At 36.5% G+C, this 25,203-nt stretch overlaps 1 protein-coding gene across 2 annotated transcripts in view; it reads right to left on the minus strand.

Moving 5' to 3' along the window:
* The window catches only part of CEP112 (centrosomal protein 112), a 495,213-nt gene that overhangs the window by 332,463 nt on the left and 137,547 nt on the right, over positions 1-25,203 (minus strand). For both annotated transcript variants that reach the window (XM_036753261.1, XM_036753260.1), the window contains exons 13-17: positions 23,825-23,979; positions 23,446-23,575; positions 21,886-21,978; positions 20,268-20,327; positions 1,130-1,209 (exon numbers count right to left, since the gene is read on the minus strand). In XM_036753261.1, coding sequence (XP_036609156.1) covers positions 1,130-1,209; positions 20,268-20,327; positions 21,886-21,978; positions 23,446-23,575; positions 23,825-23,979 — 518 coding nt within the window. The remainder of the gene's footprint in view (positions 1-1,129; positions 1,210-20,267; positions 20,328-21,885; positions 21,979-23,445; positions 23,576-23,824; positions 23,980-25,203) is intronic.

Here is a 25,203-nt window from a genome sequence, read left to right on the forward strand (position 1 = left end):
GGTTAATAATACACTGCATAATGAGGAACCTAGAAAAAATCCTACCATAGAATAACGCTATCTCTCTCACTTGCAGAATTGGTAGTGTAGTGAAGCACAACAGAAAAAGGGGGGCAAGGTCTACAAGGCAATAACATAGAAGCTGTTCCAAAAAAGGAAGAGCATCTTACTTGACTACTTAACTGAGAAGGGGAAAAAAAGAGGGGAAGAATTAAATAAAGTAAAGGAAACTAATGATTTAAGCAAAATTACAAAGCTAGGGAAGGAGGTGACAAGCAGGATGGGAGGTGAGTGGAAGAGAGCCAACATGAGTAAGATTGCCTTAAAGTACAGTGATCTAAAGTAACAGAAGAGACATTGTACTTGAAAAGAGAAGGGAAATCTTAATACGAAAAAAAAAAATTAGAGACAAATGGAAGAAAATATAAGCCCAACCCATGATTTTAATGTAAATGGCTTCAACAATTCAATAAAAAAAGAAAAGAAAAACTCATAATATTTATACAATAGCAATTTAATTTACCACAGCATCAAAAATGATTTTACTCAAGGTGATCTTTAAAGATTTTTATTAAGAAAATATCAAAGTCCTTAGATTACAAAACTATAAGATAAATAACATTAAACCTAAAATGTTGTAGTGCCTCTAGACACCACTGTCAATTAGCTGATACTGAGTACAATATATGCTCTCATAGGTAATATCCAGGAACACAAAATTAATAAATCTTTGATATGCTACGGAACACACTCCTAAATTTCTATTCCAATGAATTCACACCATAAAAGAGAGGGTTTTCATATTATCATAAGAATCTCTGCATCTTGAAATTTTTTAAATTTGTTGTGACTTATTTACAAGGGAGCATATGAAACCAATTAAACTCTCTTATCTCATACTCCTATCACTAAATAAACAAGTGAATTGATTTTTTTTCTTCAAAAATTTTTTGCAAATTAGTAATAAAATCCTGAAAATATGATATTATACTGGAAGCCCCACTCAAATGAAACCATCACAAGATTCTTACAGAAATATAAAGTGAATATGCTAGAAATTTAATTTACATAGAAATAAAGCACTAGATCATTTCAAGGAAAAACTGCATTTGTGACACTATTAACGTACCTGAAAGCATCCTCCAATTTACGAATTTTCTTCTGAGAATCTCCTTTCTCTTTATCAAGCTCACTCTGGAAGCCTTGAACCTATCATGACAAAAGAATGTTAAAATTTTAAGTATGAAATCAAAATAATGATAATACATGGGGCAGTGCCAAGACGATCAAGCACAGGCAGCAATCCAGTTGAAATTTCCCAACTTTGCCCTCCAAACAACTTTAAAACTTCTCAACTCAAATTGTGGAGTGGCAGAGGCAACAAAAGGTGAAAGTAAGAAATTTTTCCAGCCTAAGAAAACTTAGGAGGTTGGAAGGAGAGTTCTGTGACACCAGCATAGGGGCCAGGATGGGAGCATGACAGGAACACTAGCAGAAGAGGCAGCTACATCAGTGGGAGCAGCAAAAGCTGCTCTAGGACCAGATATTATAAAGGCAGGGAGTCAGAAAACCGGTCAGAAAGAGATTATAAAGGATTCTTTGCCGGCATTGCATATAGCTGGCACTGACTGGCAACTATATAACCCATAAGTGGTTTGGGGAGGCAGTTCCAGAGTGGAGAGGAGTGATTGTTGTCAGTCACAAGGGAACAGGAGCCCTAGTCACAGTTCTAAGGCAGAGAGGAAAAACAGCACTTGTGGCTGCAGGAGAAAAGGGTACCTGGTCACAGTTCCAGGACCAAGAGGGGCACTAGGGCCTGCAGCAGTAGAGAAACAAGGGCCCTTCCTGGGTAAAGATTATAGCACATGTCAGGGGAACAGTGACCATACCTTTCCACAGATCACATCACTTTGGAAGCCCTGAAAACTTGCAGACGATTTCACCCCCCAGAAGTAGTTCTGAATACAGCAGAACAAAAAAGCCTGAAGCTTGGGGACAGTGCCTCCCAAACCTTAGGTGAGCAGAGTCCAACTTTAACATAAAACTCAAGGTCAAGAAAATAGGCTAAAAATGAGAAAACAATAAAAAAAGAACTTTACAATAAAAAAAAGTTAATATTGTGGCAGTGAAGACCAAGATACAAACCCAGAAAACAACAATGTGAAAAGAGCTGCAAGCAAAGCCTCAATGAGACAAATCCTAATTGGACAAAAGCCCAAAAATTATTTCAAGGAAAAGTTCAAGACAAAGATAAGAGTGGTAGAGGAAAAACTGGTATAAAAAATGAGAATGATGCAAGAAAATTATGCAAAGAGAGTCAACAGCTTAGTAAAAGAGGCACAAAAAATACTGAAGAAATAACACCTTTAAAAAAATTTGTCTAATGGTAAAAGAGGCACAAGAATTCACTAAAGAAAAGAACTCCTTAAAAATGGAATAGGCCAAATGGTAAAGGAGGTACAAATATTCACTAAAGAACTCCTTAAAAAGTAGAATTGATCAAATGGAAAAAGAAGGACAAAGGCACACTGAAGAAAATCATTCGAAAAAATCAGAATTGGGCAAGCAGAAACTATTGACTTCAGGTGACATCAAGAAACAATAAAACAAAGTCAAAAGAATGAAAAAAAAGAAGAGAATGCTAGGAAAATTTCTCACCTGGAAAATAGATGAAAGAAATGTAATTTAAGAATTATTGGACTATCTGAAAGCCATTATCAAAAAAAAGGGCCTTTACCTCATATCTCAAAAAATTATCAATGAAAGTGCTTGGGTATTATAGAAACAGGGGTCAAACAGAAATTGAAAGATCCCCTGAGCACCTCCTGAAAGAGATCCCAAAATGAAAACTCCAAGGAACATTGTAGCCAAATTTCAGAGCTCTCAGGACAAGGAGAAAATATTGCAAGCAGCCAGAAAGAAACAATTCAAATTTCATGGAGCCAGAGTCAAGATGACATATAATTTAGCAGCTTCCACACTGAAGATCTGGAGGGATTGGAATATGATATTCCAGAAGGCAAAGGAGCTAGGATTACAACCAAGAATAACCTATCCAGCAAAACTGAGTGTAATCCTTCAGGGGAAAATGGATATTTAATGAAATAAGGGCCTTTTAAGCATTGCTGATGAAAAGATCAATGTTGAATAGAAATTTTGACATTCAACACAAGACTCAAGAGAAACATTAAAAGCTAAACATGAAAGAGTAATCACAAGAGACTCAATAAAGTTACACTGTTTATATTCCTATATGGGAAGATAATTCATGTTACTTCTGAGAACATTATTATTATTAGGGCAGTTAGAAGGAGTACATATAAACACAGGGCACTGGTATGAGTAAATTATGTTGGGATGGTCTCCCAAAAAAATGAAGGGGTGAGAAAGAGGTGTGCGCTGGGAGAAGGAGGAAAAGAGATAAAATGGAAAAAAGTCTCTGATATAAAAGAGGTGCTCAAGGGAGAACTTTTACAATGGAGTGGAAAATGGGGGGAGGGGTAGGAGGGAGTTGGAAGGTAAAATTTGAACCTTATACTCACTGGAATTGGTTCAAAGAGAAAAGAAAATATACATATTAAGCTGGGCATAGAAATCTATATTAAAGAATAGAGAATTAAGAGGAGAAGGGGATAAGAGATATGGAAATAGCAAAGGAATGATAAAAGAGAGTACAGATTAAGGAAGGCAGTGATCAGAAGCAAAACAGATTTTTGAGGAGTGACAGGATAAAAAGAGAGAGAGAAAAAGATAAACAGAAAAAATAGGATAGAGGGAAATACACAGTAATCATAACTGCAAATATGAATGGAATGAGTTTACCCATAAAATGGAAGCAGATAGGAGAAGGCATTAGAAACCAGAATCCAACAATACGCTGTTTAGAAGAGACATATTTGAAAGAGAAAGATGCACAGAGCTAAAATAAAGTGTGGAGCAGAATTTACTATACTTCAGCTGAAGTAGAAAAAAGCAATGGCAGCAATCACAATCTCAGAGCAAACAAAAGCAAAAACAGACCTAATTAAAAGAGATAAGCATGGAAATTGCAGTGAAAAAGATATCATAGACAATGAATATAAAATGCAAGTTTCTCTGATAAAAACTTTATCTCAAATATATAGGGAATTGAGTCAAATTAATAAAAATAAAAGTCATTCCCCAACTGATAAATGAGCAAAGGATATGAACAGGAAGCCTTCAGAAGAAATCAGTGTCATATGAAAAAATCTTCTAAATTACCACTGACTGGAGAAATGCAAATTAATACAACTCTGATGTACCACCTCACATCAATCAGAAATGACAGATGCTGGAAGGGATGAGGGGAAATCGGTACATTAATGAACTGTTAATAGGGTTGTAAACTGGTCCAACTATTCTGGAGAGCAATTTGAAAGTATACCCAAAGGGCTACAAAACTGTGTATACCCTTTGACCCAGCAATATCACTATGATGTATGTATCCCAAAAGAGTCACAGAAAAAGGAAAACGATTTATATGTAGAAAAATATTTATAGCAACTCTTTTTGTGGTGGCAAAGAATTAGAAATTGAGGGGTTACACATCAATTGGGGAATGGCTGAACAAGTTGTGGTACGGGATTGTGAAGGAGTGCTACTGCACTATAAGAAATGATGAGGGGAATAATTTCAGAAAATACATGGCCAGATCTATATGAACTGATACAAAATGAAGTGAGAAGAATCAGGCATTTAAGGGAAATTATTTTGGCAATAGTATGTAAAATAGACTACAATATTAAGAAACTTGAGGCAAGGAAGACAATGAGGAAGCTGGTGCAATAATCTAGGTGAGAGGTGATGAGGGCCTTAACTATGGTGGTAGCAGTATGAGTAGCAAAAAGGGATTAAATATGAGAGATGTCATGAAAGTAGAAATGGCAAGACTTGGCAACTGATTAGATATGTGAGGAAAGCCAGGATAATGTCAAGGTTATGAACCTTAGAGAATAGAAGGATGGTAGAGCCTTTAAATTAAACAGGCAAATTTGGGGGAGAAGGGGGAGGAGTAAAAGGAGGAGGAGGAGGAAGGGGGAGAGGAGGAAAAGGAGAAGAAAGAAGAATAAAAAGGAGGAGGAGGAACAGGAGGAAGATTTAAGAAGAGAATCAGTTTATTTTCTGATATTTTTAGTTTAAGGTGTATCAGGCCATTCAGTTAAAAAACAATTGACAATGGGATATTGAAGCTCAGGAAGAGAGACTAGGACTGGATGCATAGACCTATGTGTCATCTGCATATTAGAGATGATAGCTAAATCCATGGCAGCTGATGAGGTTACCAAGAGGAAGAGTGTAAAAGAATAGGGCCAAGGACAGAACCTCGGCGGGGGGGGGGGGGGGGGGGGGGGCGGGGAATTTAGAGATGAGATATGGATGATGAGACAGAAATAGAAATTAAGAAACACTGGTCAGGCAGGAAAATCAGGAGAGTAGCATCACAAAAACCCAAAGAGTACGAGAATCCAAAAGGAAAAGGTAGCCAACAGTATCAAATATAGCAGACAGGTCAAGAAAAATTGGGACTAAAAATTTTTTAAAAGAGCTTTAGATTTGACAATTAAGAGGTCATGGTAACTTTGCAGAGAGTAATCTCAGTTTAGAGATGAGTTCAGATGTCAGAATACAAGGGGTTGAAAAGTGAGCAAAGAGGAAATCAAGGCAACAAGTATAGAGAGTTTTTTCAAAGTGTTCGGCTAAGAAAGAGAGGAGAACATGAAGGGATAGATCTACTGAAGGTTTGTTTTTTAAAGAATGGGGTATATTTGGACATGTTTGAAGACAAGAGAAGAGGAAACAGTTGACAGGGAGGGGCTGAAGATTAGAGAAAGAGGAAGGACATTTTAAGACTTAATCTCTTGGGGAGTGGAGAGAAGAAAATCAAGTACACATGCATAGGGGTTGGTGTTGGCAAGAAGAAGGGCCAGCTCTTTGTCAAAGATTGGAGGAGAGTAAGAAAGAATAGATGATGTCAAGGGCCTCTCACATGAAGACAATGGAAAAAGATGCTGTTCACATCAAATAGTTTTAATTTTCTTAATAAATAATAATGATAATAATAATAAAATATGCTAAGCACTTTACAAATATTATGTCTCACAGCAACAATTATAGAATTAGAAGGTACCAAAGAAATAATCTAGTACAACTCCTTTATTTGTCAGTTAAAGAAACATAGAAATATTAAAGTTACTTGTTCAGAGTGACAGTGATTATGAGGCAATAATATAAAGTGATGAATAAAACATCAAACACTTTCTTATCTTTTTTTGCAACAATCCTATGTTTACACAATTTAAAAAAACATGAAATCCATGAACATAAGATAAAGAGAGCACACAGGAACACAAAATTAGGGAGGAATAATACAATATAAATCAGAGATCACAAAAAGTATTTGTAAGTAACCTAAGAGAGCAACCAATCTAACCTCTCAATCTAAGTGAATATAATAACAATGAAATCACCAACATCAAAATACATATAGTGTCAGAAGGTTTACAGAGCATACATTATCTCAAAACTGAGGCTTAAAGAATTTAACTGACCTGTTTATGTGAAAACAGGTGTTCAGTAGCAAAGTAAAGTCCTCAAACTCCACCTCCTTTGCTCTTTCTGCTATACTACACCACCTCAAATATCTTAGCACCACACCATGTAGGGTCAGAGAAGGAGATAGATGCTCCACATAAGTAATTTCTAGAAGAGTGAAGATTACTCCAACTGCCAAAGCTTTCAAAATTTTAAAATGTTTAAAGAATACCTGGTACCTTTCTCCTATCATCACCATAACATTATCATAGCTAGCTTGATTTGAACACAGGACCAAGTCTGACATTCTTCACTATACCATACAGACTCCTATTCTCTTTTTTCCCAAAAATATTTGAATTTTTAAAAAAGTTTATCCTATTTTGAGTTCCAAATTCTCTCTCCCTTCACTCTCTTCCCCCACCTACTGAGAAAGCAAAAACAATACTCATTACACATATGAAATTATGCAAAATATATTTCTGCATTAGCCAAGTTCAAAAAGAAAAAAGAAAAAAAAGAGAAAATATGCTTCTGTGTAAACTCTGAGCTCATCAGTTGTCTCTCTAGAGGTGGACAGCATTTTTTATCATTGGTTTTTTGGAATTGTGGTGGATCACTGTATTGATCAGCATTATTAAGTCTTTCCTTATCTTTACAATATTGCTATTATTGTGTAAATTGTTTTCTTGTTTCTGCCCACATCGCTTTGCATCAGTTCATACAAGTCTTCCCTGATTTTTCTGAAATCTGCCTGCTCATCATTTCTTACAGCGTAATACATCACATTCATATGCCATAACTCATTCAGTCATTCTCCAACTGATGGGCACTCCCTCAATTTCCAATTCTTTGCCACTACCCTCCTATTCTTTTGATATAAAAGAAAAAAGAGAAGGCAGTCCTAGGCACCATGGGTAGAGTCTTTATAGGGAACTTATGGAAGTATACTGACAAATATCACACTGGATCAACAAAAACAGTTATCCTCGATTGACTTCTCCACTCAATACTCCTAGCGTCTAACTTCTCCTTTTAAGGTTGCTTTGCAAGTTCATTAATACCATATAACCTAACTAAGGTATACCTCAAAGCTCTCTCTAAACTCTCATTTGATTACCTCATCAGCATCTATGGTTTTAATTATCATTTCTATGCAGATGAATAACAAATCAATATATCCAATCCTAGTTCCTCTCTTGAGCCATAATCAAACAACTTTCAAGTAATTGTCTTATAGGCATCTGTAACAAAAATGTTGCTAGCAGCTGCTGTGGGGAGTGAAAGACCAACAACAAGAGCACAGAGAAGGGGTCCTAGCACAGGTCCTTTGATCTGCTTTTCTAAGGAAAGCAACTTTAAGGGGTTAACAATCTTACCTTAATTAAACATACATACAACATTCACTTAGTTCAGGAGGGAAAGCCAGCACCCTGAACTTCAGAGAGAATACAAACAGAAATTACAAGTAGAAATTATATAAACAGAGCAAATAAACATGAATCAGCAGACAGGCTTATAGCTGTCTGTCCAAGCAATACATCAACAGTTACCAGAGAGAGAAGCACGAACATTTGGGTTTTCAAAGCTGGGGCGGGGGGGGGGGGGGGGGGGCGCTCCTTAACAGCTACCCAGAGTCTCCACACCAACACTCTTCCAATGAGTGAGCCCCAAAGCAAAACATCGTCTCCCAGAGTTCTGAAAGTTCTCAACTCTCAATTTCACAATTCTGAGTTCAATGGCTATCATCTGGGTATATATACCCTTTTTCAGGGCCCAAGTGCTTCACACCTCTCCAGGGCTTCACACCTCTCGAGAGTTTCACACCTCCCATAACCTAACTAGCAAAAAAATGGTATGGGCCAGCACTTGATTGCCTTAGTGCTGAGAAGCACTCCAAAACAAAAGGCAACAAAAAGTCCCACTTTGCTTGCCCTTACATCATCTCAAACTCAACATATCCAAAATAGATCTCACATTTCTCTCAAATTTACCCTTCTTCTGAACTTGTGCTAATTGTAGACTTTACATACTTTGATGTTATAGTTATAGTTTGATGCTATATTAATAATGATAGGACTCCAATATGGAGTCATTTAGACTAAGTAGTCCTAATGCTCATAGAAGCATATAAGCAAAACAGACAGTCTACACTATTCTACTGTTAATTCTGTGTTAGACAGAAAATGCTTATTGCTTTTTGACCGAATGAACCCTTGACCTATTGAAGGGACTTTAAGCCATTCTCCTTTTACTGCCTTAGATAGTTAACAATATATCCTCCATCAGTCTGGGCCCTGATAAAGGAGCTCCTCCTACCAGAGATTCCCCCAAGCCTGGTAACAATAAGGGATCCTGAGAAATTTTCTACTACATCTAAGTCTAATTAGTAATGCCCCCTCCAACATCTTGCACCAATTACCTATTTTCAACCAAGTCCATTCTTAGGGTATGTAATTTTATCACCTGAACCCTAATTTTGAATGTGCTTCCTCCCTGACAGGCCTCCCTCCCCTTCCTTCTGGGTGAAATTCTTGCATCCATGGGAATGAACCTCTATTTATATTGCCATATAGTGTATGTATATGCTTTGTTTACCTATTCGGTATGCTGCATAACAATAAAGCTCATGATTGAATCATTTTCTTGAATACCAATATTCTAGAAGTTTCTGAATGCAAACATTTGCAAGGTTAAAAGCAGAACTTCCTTATTTCTACTGAGAGCATGATCCTTTGAATCACACAGATTTTTTACTAATTAATTTATTTTTAGTTTTCAACATTCACTTCCACAATATTTTGAGTTCCAAATCTTCTCCCCATTCCTCTCCTTCCCCCTACCCCAAGACGACATGCATTCTGACTACCCATTCCACAAATCTGCCCTCCCTTCTATCACTCCCCTTCTCTTATCCCCTTCCCTTTTATTCTCCTGTAGGGTAAGATAGATTTTATACCCCATTCCCAGTAGCATGTAAAAACAATTTTAATATTTGTTTTTAAAACTTTGAGTTTCACACACTCTCCTTCCTCCCTACATGCATACCCTCATTGAGAAGACAAGCAAATCAATACAGGTTATACATGTGTAGTCATGCAAAACACTTCCATAACAGTCATGTTGTGAAAGACTATATCTCCCTCCACCCTACCCCACCCCCCATTTATTCTATTCTCTCCTTTGACACTGTCCCTCCTCAAAAGTGTTTGCTTCTGATTAGCCCGTCCTCCCATTTGCCCTCCCTTCTATCATCCCCCCCTCTCTTATCCCCTTCTCCCCTACTTTCCTGTAGGGTAAGATAGATTTTTCATACCTATAATGGAGAGCAGGATGGGACTTTTTGCTGTTTTTTGTTTTTGAGTGCCTCTCAGCACTAAGGTAATCAAATGCCTTTGATTGAGTCTTCCCCTTTTTTTGAGGAAAGCCCACACCCTTTTGTTAATTAGGTCACAAGAGGTGTGAAGCCTTCAGGCACAGAAAAAAGGTATATACACTCTGAGGATGACCTTTAAACTAGAACTCTCAGAACTGCAAGAGGAGAGATTTTTCTTGGGAGCTCACTTACTGGAAGAGTGTTGTGTGATTTGACCAAACAGGACTCTGGGTAGCCATTGGAGTCCCCCAGCTTTGAAAAACCTAGATGTTGGACTCTGGTTACTATGTAAGTGATGTCTTGAACAGAGAGCTAAAGGCCTGTCTGCTGATTTGTGTTATTTTGCTCTGTTCATATAATTTCTGCTTGTAACTTCTGTTTGTATTTTCTCTAAAGTTCAAGGTGCTGACTTTTTCCCCTGAACTAAGTGAATAATATACATATGTTTAATTAAAGTGAGATTGTTTACCCCTTAAAGTTGCTTTCCTTAGAAAAGCAGATCAAAGAATATGTGGTAAGCAGCCCTCCTCTGTGCTGGTGTTATTAGTCTTACATAGCCACAATAGCAGCAAGTAGCATTGTTCCAATACCCAATTGAGTATGTATGTTTTTGCCTCCTTAAGTCAAATCTGATGAGAGTAAGGTTCACTCATTGTTCCCTTTCACCAGCCCCCTCTTCCCCTCCACTGTAAAAGCTTTTTCTTGCCTCTTTTATGTGAGATAATTTAGCCCATTCTACCTCTCCCTTTCTCCTTCTCCTAGTACATTCCTCTCTCACTCGTTAATTTTAACTTTTAGATATCATCCCTTCATATTCAAGTTGTCCTGTGCCTTACATATATATGTATATAGTATATGTATATGCATGTATGTGTATGTAGATATAGATATAGACACAGACAGATAGACAGCTAGATAGACAGACAGATAGATACTCCCTCCAACTACTGCCTCTGCACCACCAAAGCAATCCCTGCACTCCCACTCTGATCTGTCCCTTCATTCCTCCCACCAGGTAGGCCTGGAGCTGGAAGAAGCCACTGCTGGAGCTGTGGAAGCAGCCACCGAAGCTTCCTGCTGCTGCCAACGCGCCACCTCCACCATCCCCAGGGCTGGGGCTAGACCACTTTCACCCCAATCCAGCAATTTTCCCACTAACCTGCTCCCTTGTCTTTGGCGTTTGTGGGTTGAGAATTCTGGTAACTGCCAAAGGTCAGTGATTCACAACCCTGACGCTTGCTCCACCTGACTCCCAGTCTGGTCTGTCCTGGTGCGGCGCACACTGGGTTGCACTCCATTCCCAGCACAGTGCGATAGACCCTTCCCAGTGACCATCCAGGCTGTCTTGGGCTGGAGACTTGTTTTCCTCTGTTATTTTGTGGGTTCTGTAGCTCTAGAATTTGTTCAGAGCCATTTTTTACAGGTGTTTGGAGAGTTTTGGGAGAGAACTCAAGCAAGTCCCTGCTTTTACTCCACCATCTTGGCCTGAGTCACACAGATTTGCAACCTCACAACTATCCTCAAATCCTCACTCTCTTTTGCCCTATATCTTCAAATAGTTGCCAAATCTGGTTTCTATTTTCCACAACATATTTCATTTACATCCCCTACTCTCTTCTCACATAGCCATCACCATAGTTTAGGCTTTCATTACCTCTTGCCTGGACTACTGCAGTAACTACCTAATTGGTCTCCCATCCTCAGGGCTCTTCAAATTTCAATCTACTCTTTAAAACTGCTAAAGTGATTCTCCTAGGCAGGTTGGATCAAATCATTCCTCTACTCACAATACGCTCTAATTGCTCCCTATTGCCTATAGGATCAATTATAAGTCCTCTGTCTTTTAAAGTCATTCACAACCTGGCCCCAACCTACCTTTCTGACATTATTTCACATTATTGTTCTTCATATATTCCATTTTACAATCAAACTGGCCTTTTTATTCTTCATCACAAACAACATTCCATTTCTCATGTCCACTCTTTTGCACTCACTCTACCCTATGCCTGGAATGTACTTCCTCCTCATTTCATATACGCCTACATCTGGCTTCCTTGAAAGCTCAAAAAATTACTATCTCCTGCATGAGGACCTTCTAGGCTCTCTCAGCAGCTAGTAAACTCCAAAATTACAGTACTGTGTTTACTTTGTATTTATTTTGTATATATTCAGAGTCAATTATATGCATGGTGTTTCACCTTATAAAATATAAGCCTCAAGTGCACTGATGATGTAATTTTTTACTTTGGATCCCCAGCATATTTCACAGAGCCTGGCAAACAGAAGGCACTCAATAAATACTCTTGATTGATTAATGACTTGTAGTTACTATAACATCATCCATATTAATTATTGTTAAAATATTAAATTATTGTTAAAATACAAGGATACCCTGTTTTTAGAAAATGCTAAGATATAGGGTTGTCTGACTTCACTATATGGCTCTGGGGTTCTTTGTTTTAATTCTCCAATATGACTTAAAGTTTTTCCATTTTTTCCTATGCTGTGAACTGTGTGTGTGTGTGTGTGTGCTATCACTATATCTACCTCTACTGATAACTTCCCCTTACCCCCAAATTGCAACATTTAATATGCTGTGGGCAAGAAAACACAACCAAACATGTTAAGATAATTTCTACTGTACAAGCAAACATGCCCTGAGTGAAATCCTGAGAAGTTCTCCTATGAGTAAACTACCTATTTCAGACATAGACCCCATGACATCTATTTCTGGCTTCTCATAGGCCTTGTTTACTTTTGTCTTCTTGGCTATGTTGACAATAGCTGAGATGAAGCCCAGCAATTTGGCACATGTCTGTAGTACCTGCTGCTGGAAAGACCAAGGTTGGTGGAATACTGAGTTTTGAAGTTCTAAGCTGTAAAAGAGCTAAAATCAACAGGGTATCTACACCAAGACTATCACAAATACAGTGAGCCCTCAGAATCAGAAGACAATCAGGCTGCTGCAGGAGGGTCAAATAAGGGCAGACTGAAAAACTGGGGCAACTTTAAAGCTTCCACACAGGATTGGAGCTGTGAATGGCCATTTCATTTAAATTCCAGCCTGAGCAAGATGGGGAGACACAGTATCCAAAAAAAAAGAAAAAAAGCTGGGATTTTCAGATAAGTGACCTCAATAAGTGAAGCGTCAAACTAGAAAGATGAGAAAATAATGACTTATTTTAAGTTAAATTTAAGAACTTAATTCATCTTTATATGACAAGCAGAGCTTATTTTTAAGAAAGAGGGTGAAAGACAATGGAATAAAAGTATCTGAAAAAACATTCTATTAAAAGAAACTGATATTGATATAATAATTACAAAATTACAAAATACTTTACATACAAAATACATTATTTGAACCTCCATATGTCATCTGAGGGCAAGAATTTTCAATATGACACATAATATGTATGAAGACAATGCTACAAAAGCCACCTTAAGTTCAAATTATTTTATAGTAGTGGCAGTAGATTAGCATTTACTTACTAACACTCTCTTTGTGATAGGATAACTATCTACCAGGGTTCTGGGCCCTGCCAAGTAAGTTAGGTTAATTCTTTCCTAAAACAAAAGAAAGCTTTCCCACACTTGATTGGCCCAAGGGTCTAAAGCTCAACTTTGACATAACAGTGATGGTTTTAGGTCATGTTGTTGTGGCTTCCTGATCATTTGAGAACATTAAAAAGGCCCAAATGAAATTCTGGGCCTCTTCAGACATAGAGGATTCTCCAAGACCTCACTCTTGCTTTTAAAAACCTATGAAAGAAGAGAAGCAGTTGCTGGAGGTGTTGAAAGAACAAATAAAAGGGGTACTGCTAAAGGGAGATAGGTACAGATAGGAAGACTGTAGGAACTGACAGGATATGGATTAGTTTTCCTGCAAAATGTGCTGCAACCCACCAGATCAGGGTTTTAAGGTATGAGACAAAGTACATAACTAAGAATGAGATTGGAGAATGTTTACTTAAAAAAAGTCACAGCCTTGAAATTCCCAGGAGCGGGGCGTAAAACCAAGATGGCAAAGAAAAGGGACTCACCTGAGTTCTGACATATCTTCTACCAAATAACTTTAAATAATACCTCAAAAAGGATTTTAGAGTGACAGAACCAACAAAACAACATGGTGAAAACATTTTCCAATTCAAGACAACTTAGAAGGTTGGCAGGAGTCTGTCCCGCTGGAGTGACAGTGGAGCACAATCCAGTTCAGGCTGCACCACCAGAGGCCACATTGCCCCCCCCCCAAACCCTGGGAAGCATAGTCCCTCCCTAACATAGAGTTACAAGCCAAGGAAAAGACTGGCAAAAATGAGCAAACAAAAAAAAAAAGATCCTGACCATTGAAAGTTACTATGGTGAAGGGGAAAATCAAAACAAAACCTCAAGATGACAACAAAGTCAAAACTACTACATCCAAAAGCCCCTCAAATTTTTTTAACTAATCACAAAAAGATTTTCTGGAAGAGCTCTGAAAGGATTTTAGAAATCAGGTAACAGTGGTGGGAAAAATATACAAGAAAATCATAACAAAAGATTCAACAGCTTAGTAAAGGAGGCACACACATGCGCACATACACACACATACACACACACAAAACCTGCTAAAACTGTACAGAATTACAGGATCACACACAAAAAAAAGACTGAAGAAAATATGACCTTAAAAACAGAATAGACCAAATAAGGAAAAAGACACAAAAATCCACTGAAGAGAAGACTTCCTTAAAAAACAGAATTGAACAAATGGAAAAAGAGGTACACAAGATTAATGAAGAAAATAATTCCTTAAAAATTAGAATTGGGCAAACGGAAACTAATGACTCCAAGAGAAATCAAGAAACAATAAAACAAAGTCAAAAGAATGGGAAAAAAGAAAAAAGAAAATGTGAAGTATCTCACTGGAAAAACAACTGATCTAGAAAACAGATCAAGGAGAGATCATTTAAGAATGACTGTACTACCTAAAAGCCATTATTTAAAAAAAAATTTAGTTATCATATTTCAAGAAATTATCAAGGAAAACTGCCCTGATATTCTAGAAACTGGGGGTATAATAGAAGTTTAAAGAATCCACTTATCACCTCCTAAAAGAGATCCCTAAGTACAAACTCCCAGGAATATTATAGCCACATTTCAGAGTTCCCAGGTAGAGGAGAAAATATTGTAAGCAGCCAGAAAGAAACAATTCAAATATCCTGGAACCAAAATCAGAATAAAACAAGATTTAGCAGCTTCTACATTAAAGAATTTGATGGCTTGGAATATGATATGCTGGAGGGCTAAAGAACTAGGATTACAACCAAGAATTACCTACCCAGAAAAACTGAGTATAATCCTTCAAGGGGAAAAAATGGACACTGAGTGAAACAGAGGACTTTTAAGCATTTCTGATGAAAAGACCAGAGCTGAATAGAAAATCTGACTTTCAAAAACAAGACTCAAGAGAAGCATAGAAAGGCAAACAGGAAAGAGATATCATAAGGGATCTAATAAAGTTAAACTATTTATATTCCTACATGGGCAGATGATACTTGTAACTCATAAGAACTTTATCCTTATTAAGGCAGTTAGAAGGAATATATATAGACAAAGGGAAAAGGTGTGAGTTGAATATGTTGGGATGATTATCTAAAAAATTAAATTAAGGAATGAGAAAGAGGAATGCAATGGGAGAAGTGAAAAGGTGTAGGGAGTTGCAACCATCGTTGCTCCCGCCTCATCATTGCGTACTGAGATACAGCAACTTGCTGGTCAAGACCCTAACATCTGGCGCCACGTGGGGCTCAGGGGAAAAAACGCGCCAGGGATAAGGGCCCCACGTTCCGTGAGACCCCTCGACCTCACTGAGGGAAGGTCTCCTCGGCGGCCGTGGAGAAGTCACTCACAGAGAATACACTTCACTCAGCTAGCCGGGGAGGAAAGGACGAGTCTCCAGTTTGCACCCTGAAAGCAGGGCAAGGACACCGTAAGACTTTCGGATGAGGTAAGAGCCGAGGCCTTACCAATGGGGCTATCTGCATCCTTCACAGAATGTCAGGACTTAGAGACATTCTGTAGAATAATTTATAAGCTTAGCAAGAAACAATGATGCATAATTCACATTAGAAAAATTAGGGATTTCATAAACATTCTTAAGGCAGTCTTTTCTTGGATAGAGCAGCGCCCCCCTTTCACCGTGGAGGAGGATGAGGGGGCAAGCAAAAGGACAGTGCAGCAGTTCTCTCTGTCCGCTCAAACAGGGGAAGCTGCATCCCAGGTTATGGAAACAGGGGAGGTAGGAAGAGCCTGGCGTGGAGACAGGTACAAACCACCCCCTTGATCCGCATGCAAAAACCTCTCAAAACATACCGGCAAAAACAAAAAGGGGGAGTTAGGGGAACCACACCACAACAGGGTTAGACTCCAAGGACAACATACCAGAAAAAAGCAATTTAGAATATGATCTGGAGGAAAGAATGAAGTTTCCTTCAGCCCCTCCCCCAACTCCTCAATATAAATCCATTCAAGCATGGTAGCTGGCTTCTGTTACATCAGAGGGCCAAGCATTTTGTATATAGGATTCAAAAAATCCCATTTTTTGTCTGTGTCTGTGTCCTGTGTCTGCGTTTCTGTGTGAGTGTGTAACCTGACACCCTGTAGTGTCCACTATCTCTTTCTCTCCCTCCCTGGCTCCAGAGTCTCTGCAGAAGAGCAGGAGGGCGGGGGAGAGAGAAAGAGAGACAAAAATGTCTTCTTGTTTATACGGTTTAAAATTGCTAGAAATAATGCTCTTTCTTTCCCTCTTCAGTCCAAATTTGGCTGATTTGGATGTGATGAGAGATAAGAAAGAAAGCAAGAACTTTTCCCTGAAATTTATAGTAAATGTGTAACTCCTGATTTGATGCTTAAGATAAAGTCAATTTCTTATACCATTTGGGACTAAGGCAAATTCGGAAAATGCATGAATTTTAAATAAAGAGACACTCTGAGTCTCCCAGTACAAGGAGAAGGGACAAGGCGTCACTGGATTCTTTTTTTTTTCCAGAGTCCCACTCACCTTTGACTGGCAAATTCAAAGTTCTCACTTCTAAAAAAGTTTTTAAGGAGTGAACACAGAAGTCAAATTTACTCAAGTTAAAAGTAAAACCATTAAGATCTTTTCACCTGTCTCGGACTGAGCCAGGGCTGCAATAAATGACAGAGCAGCAAAATATTCTTTAGCAGATTCTGTTAACCACAAATAATCTGGTGTAGCATAGGAAACCTTTCTCAAAATGTTAATACACATATGAATATGAAGAAAAGTTTTGTAAAATCCTTTGCATGATTTTTAGAAAGCCTCGACCTTGAATAAGTGTGCTAAGAGAAAAGGCAAAAGATAGCAGACAGGCCCAAGGTTTTTCTATTAACCCCTTCCTGAAATCCATGTTACTGCTCCTTATTTTGCAAAATTGCCAAGGCCCCTGGAAACTATCTGCATGGGCAAGGTCATCAGCTCCAGAGAGAGAACCTGTTTGATTTATGTAGGTCCTTAACTACGAACTTAGCTTGCTAAGAAGCCGCAAGTTTATGTATTATAGATAGAAAGGATTCTAACAATTGGCTTTTTCACCAGGACAACTTTAAATTTGAGAAGGAAAGATATTAAATGAAAACCCTTATGCATGTGAGTCCTCATAAATCTTCATTGCTTATTGCAACTCTGTCTCTAAGCAGTGATTGGTCAAACTTACTATTTTAGGCAAAAGGCACTTAGGACTAGAACTAATTTTATTTTGAGTTTGAATTTGGGAGAAGAAGAAGAAGGAGGAGGAGGAGGAGGAGGAGGAGGAGGAGGAGGAGAAGGAGAAGGAGAAGGAGAAGAAAATAGGATGGAGGGAAAGAGGATGGAGTAGTCATAACTGTGAATGTGAATGGGATGAGGTCACCCACAAAATAGAAGCAAATAGCAGAATGCATTAAAAACAATATTCCAACAATATTTTGTTTACAAGAGACACACTTGAAATAGAAACACACACACAGCTACAATAAGGAGAAAGAACAGAATCTATTATGCTTCAGCTGAAATAAAAAAGGCAGGGGTAGCAATCATGATCCCAGACAAAGCAAAAGCAAAAATTGACCTAATTAAAAGAGATAAGAGGGAAATTACATTTGACAAAAAGGTATAATAGACAATAAAGTAATATCTAAGAATTTTACAGAAAGTTTCTTTGATAGAGGCTTCTTTTCTTAAATATATAGGGAACTGAGTCAAACTTACAAAAATAAGAGCCATTCCTCAATTTTTAAATTGTCAAGGGATATGAACAGACAATTTTGAGAAGAAGGAATCAAAGCTATTTATAATCATGAAACAATGCTCTAAATCATTATTAATTGGAGAAATGCAAATTAATACAACTCTGAGGTAACAGCTCAAACCTATCAGAAATGACAAATACTGGAAGGGATGAGGGGAAAATAGGTAGACTAATGAAATCCTGGTGGAGGCATGAACTGGTCTAACCATTCCAGAGAACAATTTGGAGCTAAGTATAAATGGCTACAAAACTGCACATATCCCTTCACCCCTTCACAATAGAACTAGGTCTGTACCCCAAAGAGATCAAAGGGAAAGGACTTATATGTAGAAAAATATTTCTAACTACTCTTTCTATGGTGGGAAAAAATTAAAAAATGAGGAGATACTCATTAATTGAGGAAGGGCTGAACAAGTTGTGGCATGTAATTGTGATATGATATGATGAGGGGGATGGTTTCAGAAAAACATGGCAGGACTTATATGAACTTATGCAAAGTGAAGGAGATCATTATGCACAGTAACAGCATTACTTTATGGTGATCGATTGTGAAAGACTTAGCTACTCTCTTCAATACAATGATCCAAGAAAATTCCAAATGGAAATGGAAAATGATGGAAAATGCTATCTATCCTCAGAAGAAGAACTGATGAACTCTAAGAGAAAACTGAAATATATTTTCCCTACTTTATTTTTCTTCCTTTATTATGTGGCATAGTTAATATGGAAATATGTTTTCATGATTTCACAGGTATAATTGCTATCATATTTTTTGCAATCTCAGTGCAAGGGGGAGGTACAGGAGAAAGAAAGAAATGGAATATGTAATTAAAAATTAAAATAAAAATAATAAATCAATTTTTAGAGAATAATAACAACAGACACTTACAAACACTGTATAATTTGTAAATACTTTACGTATCAGTTTGCTGGGAAATTCTTTTTTATCATGTAGCTTTTTGACAAATACTAAAGCTTCTACTACACATTTACCTCAATATAAATGATAATATTCCTTTAAGGGTTGAATTTTTTAGAAACTGGCATTATTATAACCTGGAATTTTAACTCTTATTACATAGATTCATAAACTAATCCTTACTTGATTAAATACAGTTGGATACAATTCTCTTGTTTAAACATCCTCAGGAAATGCAGGACTAAAATCTATTGAAGTGCTAGGTTAGAAACCAATCTCAAAATGCTTTTTAAACACAGAAAAGTAGGAACAATAATATTGATAACAATAACAATATCTAACATTTATATAGGACTTCTAGTTTTACAAAGTGATTTACAATGACAACGAGCTCTGGAGGGTATCCTCACTTTTTAGATAAGGAAACTCAGAGTTTAAGTAACTTAACCAGGTTCACACAGCTAATAATTATATGCCTAATACAGGATTTGAACGCAGATCTTTGTTACTGGAGTGTAACCTAACTACAACACCTTGTGGACACTAATTATTAGAGACAAATGGTTCTTTATCATCTATAGACAGAGCCCTGGGCCTAGAGTCAAGAAGACTTACATTCAAATGTGGGTTCAGACACTTATTAGCTGTTTGACCTTGGGCAGTTTCCACAGACCTCAAATATAAAATAGGGATAAGAAGAGTACCTACTTCCCATGGTTGTTGAGAGGATCAAAGAACATAATATCTGTAAAGTGCTTAGCACCCTGCCTGGCCCACAGCAGGTGCTTAATAAATGCTTGTTCCCTTCTCTTCTCCCTATTATCTAGAACAGTAGTGTCAAACTCAAATAGAAATGGATCCCTGTGGACTGCATATTTACTCAGAAAAGCACAAATTAACGTTTTCTGGGTTGTATTTTTATTTGTTAAATATTTCCCAATTATATTTTAATCTAGTCAAGCTGCACTCAAGAATTTTGTGGGTCAATGGGGGAAGGAGGATGAGTTTGAAATCTCTCTGATCTAAAAATAGTTTAAGATAGATTTCTCCCCATAAACATTTGTTCTTCTTTGAATTTATATGTTGTGTGATATATTAAATAGTTAATACTTTCACATTCAAAAAAAATTACCTTTTTTTCATAATTGAGATCTAATTGAAATTTCTCCTGCTGGAATTTATTCTCTTGCTCCTGTAAAAGAAAAAAGTTTGCTTTTATGATATCTAAAACTATTCCTTAGGTGTCAATAAAAATAATTTAATGGGACAAATCTACCTACCCTAAATAAAACTATTTTTTCTACCTCCAAACCATGCCACCTGATCTCTGAACATTTTCCCTATCTCCTACTCACTGGAAACTTGGAGTCCAGCCCTGGTATGACATTGGGCTCTGAGAGGTAAGTTTAACCCTTACTTTTGGCCAAATAGAGGCCTCTTCCCCTCTTCTGGGTCATCTCTAAATCATGTCACTGTGTAACAGTTCTTCTATTGCCCTCTCCACCTTCATGTGCCATCTATCTTTGCATGTTATCTTGCACCCCTAGAATAAAAGTTTTGGAAGGCAGGGACTATCTAGACTGCTTGTTTGCATCCCTATCACTTAACACAGTACCTGACAGTAAGCACTTTAAAAATGCTTTAACAATTTTGCATTTTCATGAAAATAGTTCTTTCAATTCAATTTTCAAATAACAAGTAAAAAGTTAAGTTGGTTTAAGCAAGCAATTAAGTTCTTAGTAGCCTCAAAGTATTAAACCTTCTTCAACTTTTCAAAGATTTGTTAAATCTTCAATATAAGAGCTTCCTCTAACAATTCTGATCATGCTCCCACAATACAGTCTTCAAGGGTTGCTATGCTGAAAAAATAGTAACCAGGTGCATATGGAGATTCTTCAAATTTAGCTAGGCTGGGCCTTGAACAACATATACTACATCAATGGCCCATACTCAAAGCCTTTCATTTCAGCTGTACATATCTGAGGTTTTGCTCTGATTCTAAAGTCTTCAGGTATTGGAAACTCTCAGCAAGCAACTTCTACCAATGCAAATTATCTCCTTCTCTGCAATTTATTGTTTCAGAGAATTGCCCATGGTCACAGAGCCTTGACAGATTAAGTGACCTGCCCATGGTCAGAGAGTCAGAAGCAGGACTTGAACTCAGCTATTCCTCACTGTGGGGCCAGTTCTTTTACTAACTATGTCAAGAAGCCTCTCAGTGAAGGGCTGATTTTCTCTAAATCAAATAAATAATAGTAAGATAGTCAATTTCTTCCCCATAAGTCTAGTCTACTATTTAAAATGACCTATCTTAATCATTATAGAGCTAAGCATTTTAAAGACTCTTCATCTTTTTTCTTGATTTCTACTTGAAGTTAAGAAAGGAGCAAATAGTGAAAAATAAATATTATTGAAGGTGAGCATGATAAGCATGTTATGTGAAAAGACTAAAAACAACCATCCATACATAGTCTTAAACTACAGCTTCATTAAAAACGACAGCCAATACTTCAAAATGAAATTACTTTAAATTTAACTCCACATTGTAATATCTACTTTATGTGTATTGAACAGAAAGAAGAAAATGTTTTATATATTTAGTGAAAAGAACAGTAAGAGCAAATTCTTTACTTTAGCAACTGCCTTTACTAGCAACTGCAAGAAGTCCAAAAAATGGATTTATGTACATCTGCATACAGGAAAAAGATGTTTTGTCATTTTTCTATTGAATGAAAAAATTCAAGGCTCACCCTTAGTTGTTGCTGTCTTTGATGTTCTGATTTTTGTAGCTGTTGTTTTAATTGACATATATTATCTTCCAACTTCGCAATCAGTTCAGATGCCTACAGAGATTGAATGAACAACAAAAAAACTATAATGATGACCTTGCCGTAGCTCCAACATTTAGTGCTGGAAGAAGTAACCTGACTGTTATTACCAAAAGTTACATTCAGAAGCAAAATACTTCCATAATAGAAGCATTTTATCATAAGAAATATAATTTGCCATGGTAAATCCAACGATTCATTCTTTAAAGTATAAATCAAGTTTTATACATGACTTAAAACTATGAGAATAAAATAATTAGAAAAATGGCCACAGGCTTACCAAAAATGTTTTCAAAATGTTGACTTTGGAATCAAACATCAAAAAGTCTTAATTAAAAAAAATTATTTCATAATGCTAAAAATGTTAATATGAATTTCTTTGTGCACTAAGTGACAATAAATCAAATGAAAGTTAAGTCATTCTGGAACCAATATGTAAGTTGGAGGACAGGCAGCATGGGATCGTGGACAGAGTGCTTACCTTGGAGTCAGGAAGACATAGGTTCAAATCCTGCCTCTGACAAATAGTAGTCATGTAAACCTGCACAAGTTCCTTACCTCTCAGTGACCAGATGACTGCTAAAACTGTACAGAATTATAGACAAGTCTCTGATTTGAATTTGTGGAAGACGTTTCCACACAGGGAGTTCCAAACATAAACTCACAGGTCCACATAAAAAAAGTTACAATGACTATTTTGGTCACAAGGTTGATTGTGAAAACCAATAGTTTTAGTAATTCCAAGTCACTCTGCAGAATTCTAGTTTTGTTTTCTATATTCTCTAAACTATTAGCTCCCTGAGAGAAGAAATTCTGTTGTATTCATCTATGTATTCCAATCATCCCCCACAGAAGATGATCTAACACAATAGAGCACTAACAAATATTCATTGATGTGAACAGAATTAAATACAAGTCTAATACAATATAGCCATTTAACAAGCCAGATTCTATCAATATTCAAAGTGGAAAAGTTAGAGATTATATTCATTCTTTAAATTACTAGGAAAAAATATCCAACGTGTTCACAAGAAGAAGTCACAAAATAACAGAATTCCAGGGTGTCAAAAATAGAAAAAATCTTAAAGGTTATCTAATCAAATCCCTTCAATTAACAAATAAGGAAATTAAAGCCCAGACTCAGCATTCAGCAGAGCTCAGATTCAAACCAAGATCTCTTGATTTCAAGGCCCAATACCCACTCTATGATACTGCTATGCTATATACAATAGGAGCAGCTGACCCAAGAAATATTAACTTGTGCTAACAATGAATTTAATATACTAACAAAGTGGTCTTTTTTCCAATTTTAGTTATTTCAAAAAATGAATTTAAAAAACAACTAATCTCAAAAGAAAATTCTCATTATCCTGTGATTTTACAACTTCTCACTAAGAATGCTGGGTAATTTTGTTGAATGTTATAATATAAATAATGAGTGTTCCTTATTTCTATGAAGTTGTCTCTATAAGCATACAATACCTTAGCAGAAGACACAGCATATTCTTCTTTCATAAGCTGGATATCTGAATCACACCTGGCTTGTAAGAGTTTTATACTTTGTTCATAATTTTGTGCAATATCATCTTTTTCTTTATGAAGTGAGTTGTTCCTAAAAGCAATAAAAACAGTAAGTCGGAAATGGACTCCCATTATTTAAAAAAAAAAAACTATTGCTATTGTTGAAATTTTTAAAACCAACTAAATAGTACCTCTTGGATTACAAATGATACATATAGCAATGTACAAAGGTATGACTATATTTATATATTGTGTTCAGACAGATTGAAGCAAATGTCTTCAATGGTTAGTATCATTATTTTACAGCTAAATCACATACATCTTGGACTTTAGCTAATACCTTGCCTTCACTTCTTGTAGTTCACAGCATGTCATCTGGTAGGATTTTTCCAATTCAGTTTTTTCCTGACTTAATTTTTGCCACTGTATATTGCTGTTTTCAGCCTCTCCAGTGAGCTGCTGGACACGGGCCTCCAATTCTTTTACCATTTGGTTCTAAAAAAAACAAAAGGTCATGGTTAAGAAAGTCCCTTAATGTATCATTAAGCAGCATAGATACAAAAATACAGATTTAGAGCTAAAAGAGAACTAAGAAGTAGACTCCATTTTAGAGACAAAGAAAGTGAGAATAACAGAACTGAAGAGGTTAGGGAAAGATCACACAAACAGTAATTAACAGAGTTGGGATCTGAATCCAGATTGAGCATTCCTGGGTAGAAGTTGAACAGAATTTGAATTAAGGGAGATAAGATAAATTGTTGGTGATTATGGAATGGAAATAGAAAGGAATATACAAAGCTATCAGTTGTTTATGACACCTTTACAAAATTTGTAATCAGGCAAAAAAAAAACCTCATATAAATGTAGAAAAGGAGAAATGTTAAACATATCCTTGCTGACCATGTTGCAATAAAAATTATAAATCAATAAAGGACCTTGGAAAAAAGGATTGAAATGCAGATAGAAATTAAATAACTAAATGAAATAACTAAATCCTAAAGAACTGGTAAGTAAAAGTACAAACCATAGAAACTAAAAATAATCTTTTCAAAGAAAATTACAACATTGAAGCAATAAACTTTTAAGAGACAGCCAGTCATCCTTAAGGGAAATTTTATATTTCTAAAGTAGTTTCATCAACAAAAGAAAGAATAGAGCACTAGCTCTGGAGTGAGAAGGAACTGAGTTCAAATGTGGCCTCAGACACTTCCTAGTTGTGTGATCCTGGACAAGTCACATAACTCTGACTGCAAAAAAAGAAAGGAAGGAAGGAAGGAAGGAAGGAAGGAAGGAAGGAAGGAAGGAAGGAAGGAAGGAAGGAAGAAAGAAAGAAAGAAAGAAAGAAAGAAAGAAAGAAAGAAAGAAAGAAAGAAAGAAAGAAAGAAAGAAAGAAAGAAAGAAAGAAAGAAAGAAAGAAAGAGGAAGGAAGGAAGAATAGCTCAATGAATTTCATATGAAACTAAAAAAAATGAGAAAGCAATTATTCAAAAAACCTCACGTACCATAAAAATACAAATTTTGAAAGACAAAAGAGATGAACAAAATTGAAATTAAAACATTGAACTGATAAATAGAATTAAGAGTTGTTTTTTATTAAAAGAACTAATAAAAGATTAACCAATAACTAATCTGAATTTAAAAAAGGATTAAAATGGCTAGTATTAAAAATGAAAAAGATGTCACAATAGATGAAGGAGAAAGGAGCTTATTAGAAAATGT

Source organism: Trichosurus vulpecula, chromosome 4 (assembly GCF_011100635.1).
Source record: "Trichosurus vulpecula isolate mTriVul1 chromosome 4, mTriVul1.pri, whole genome shotgun sequence".
Classification (NCBI taxonomy): Eukaryota; Metazoa; Chordata; class Mammalia; order Diprotodontia; family Phalangeridae; genus Trichosurus; species Trichosurus vulpecula.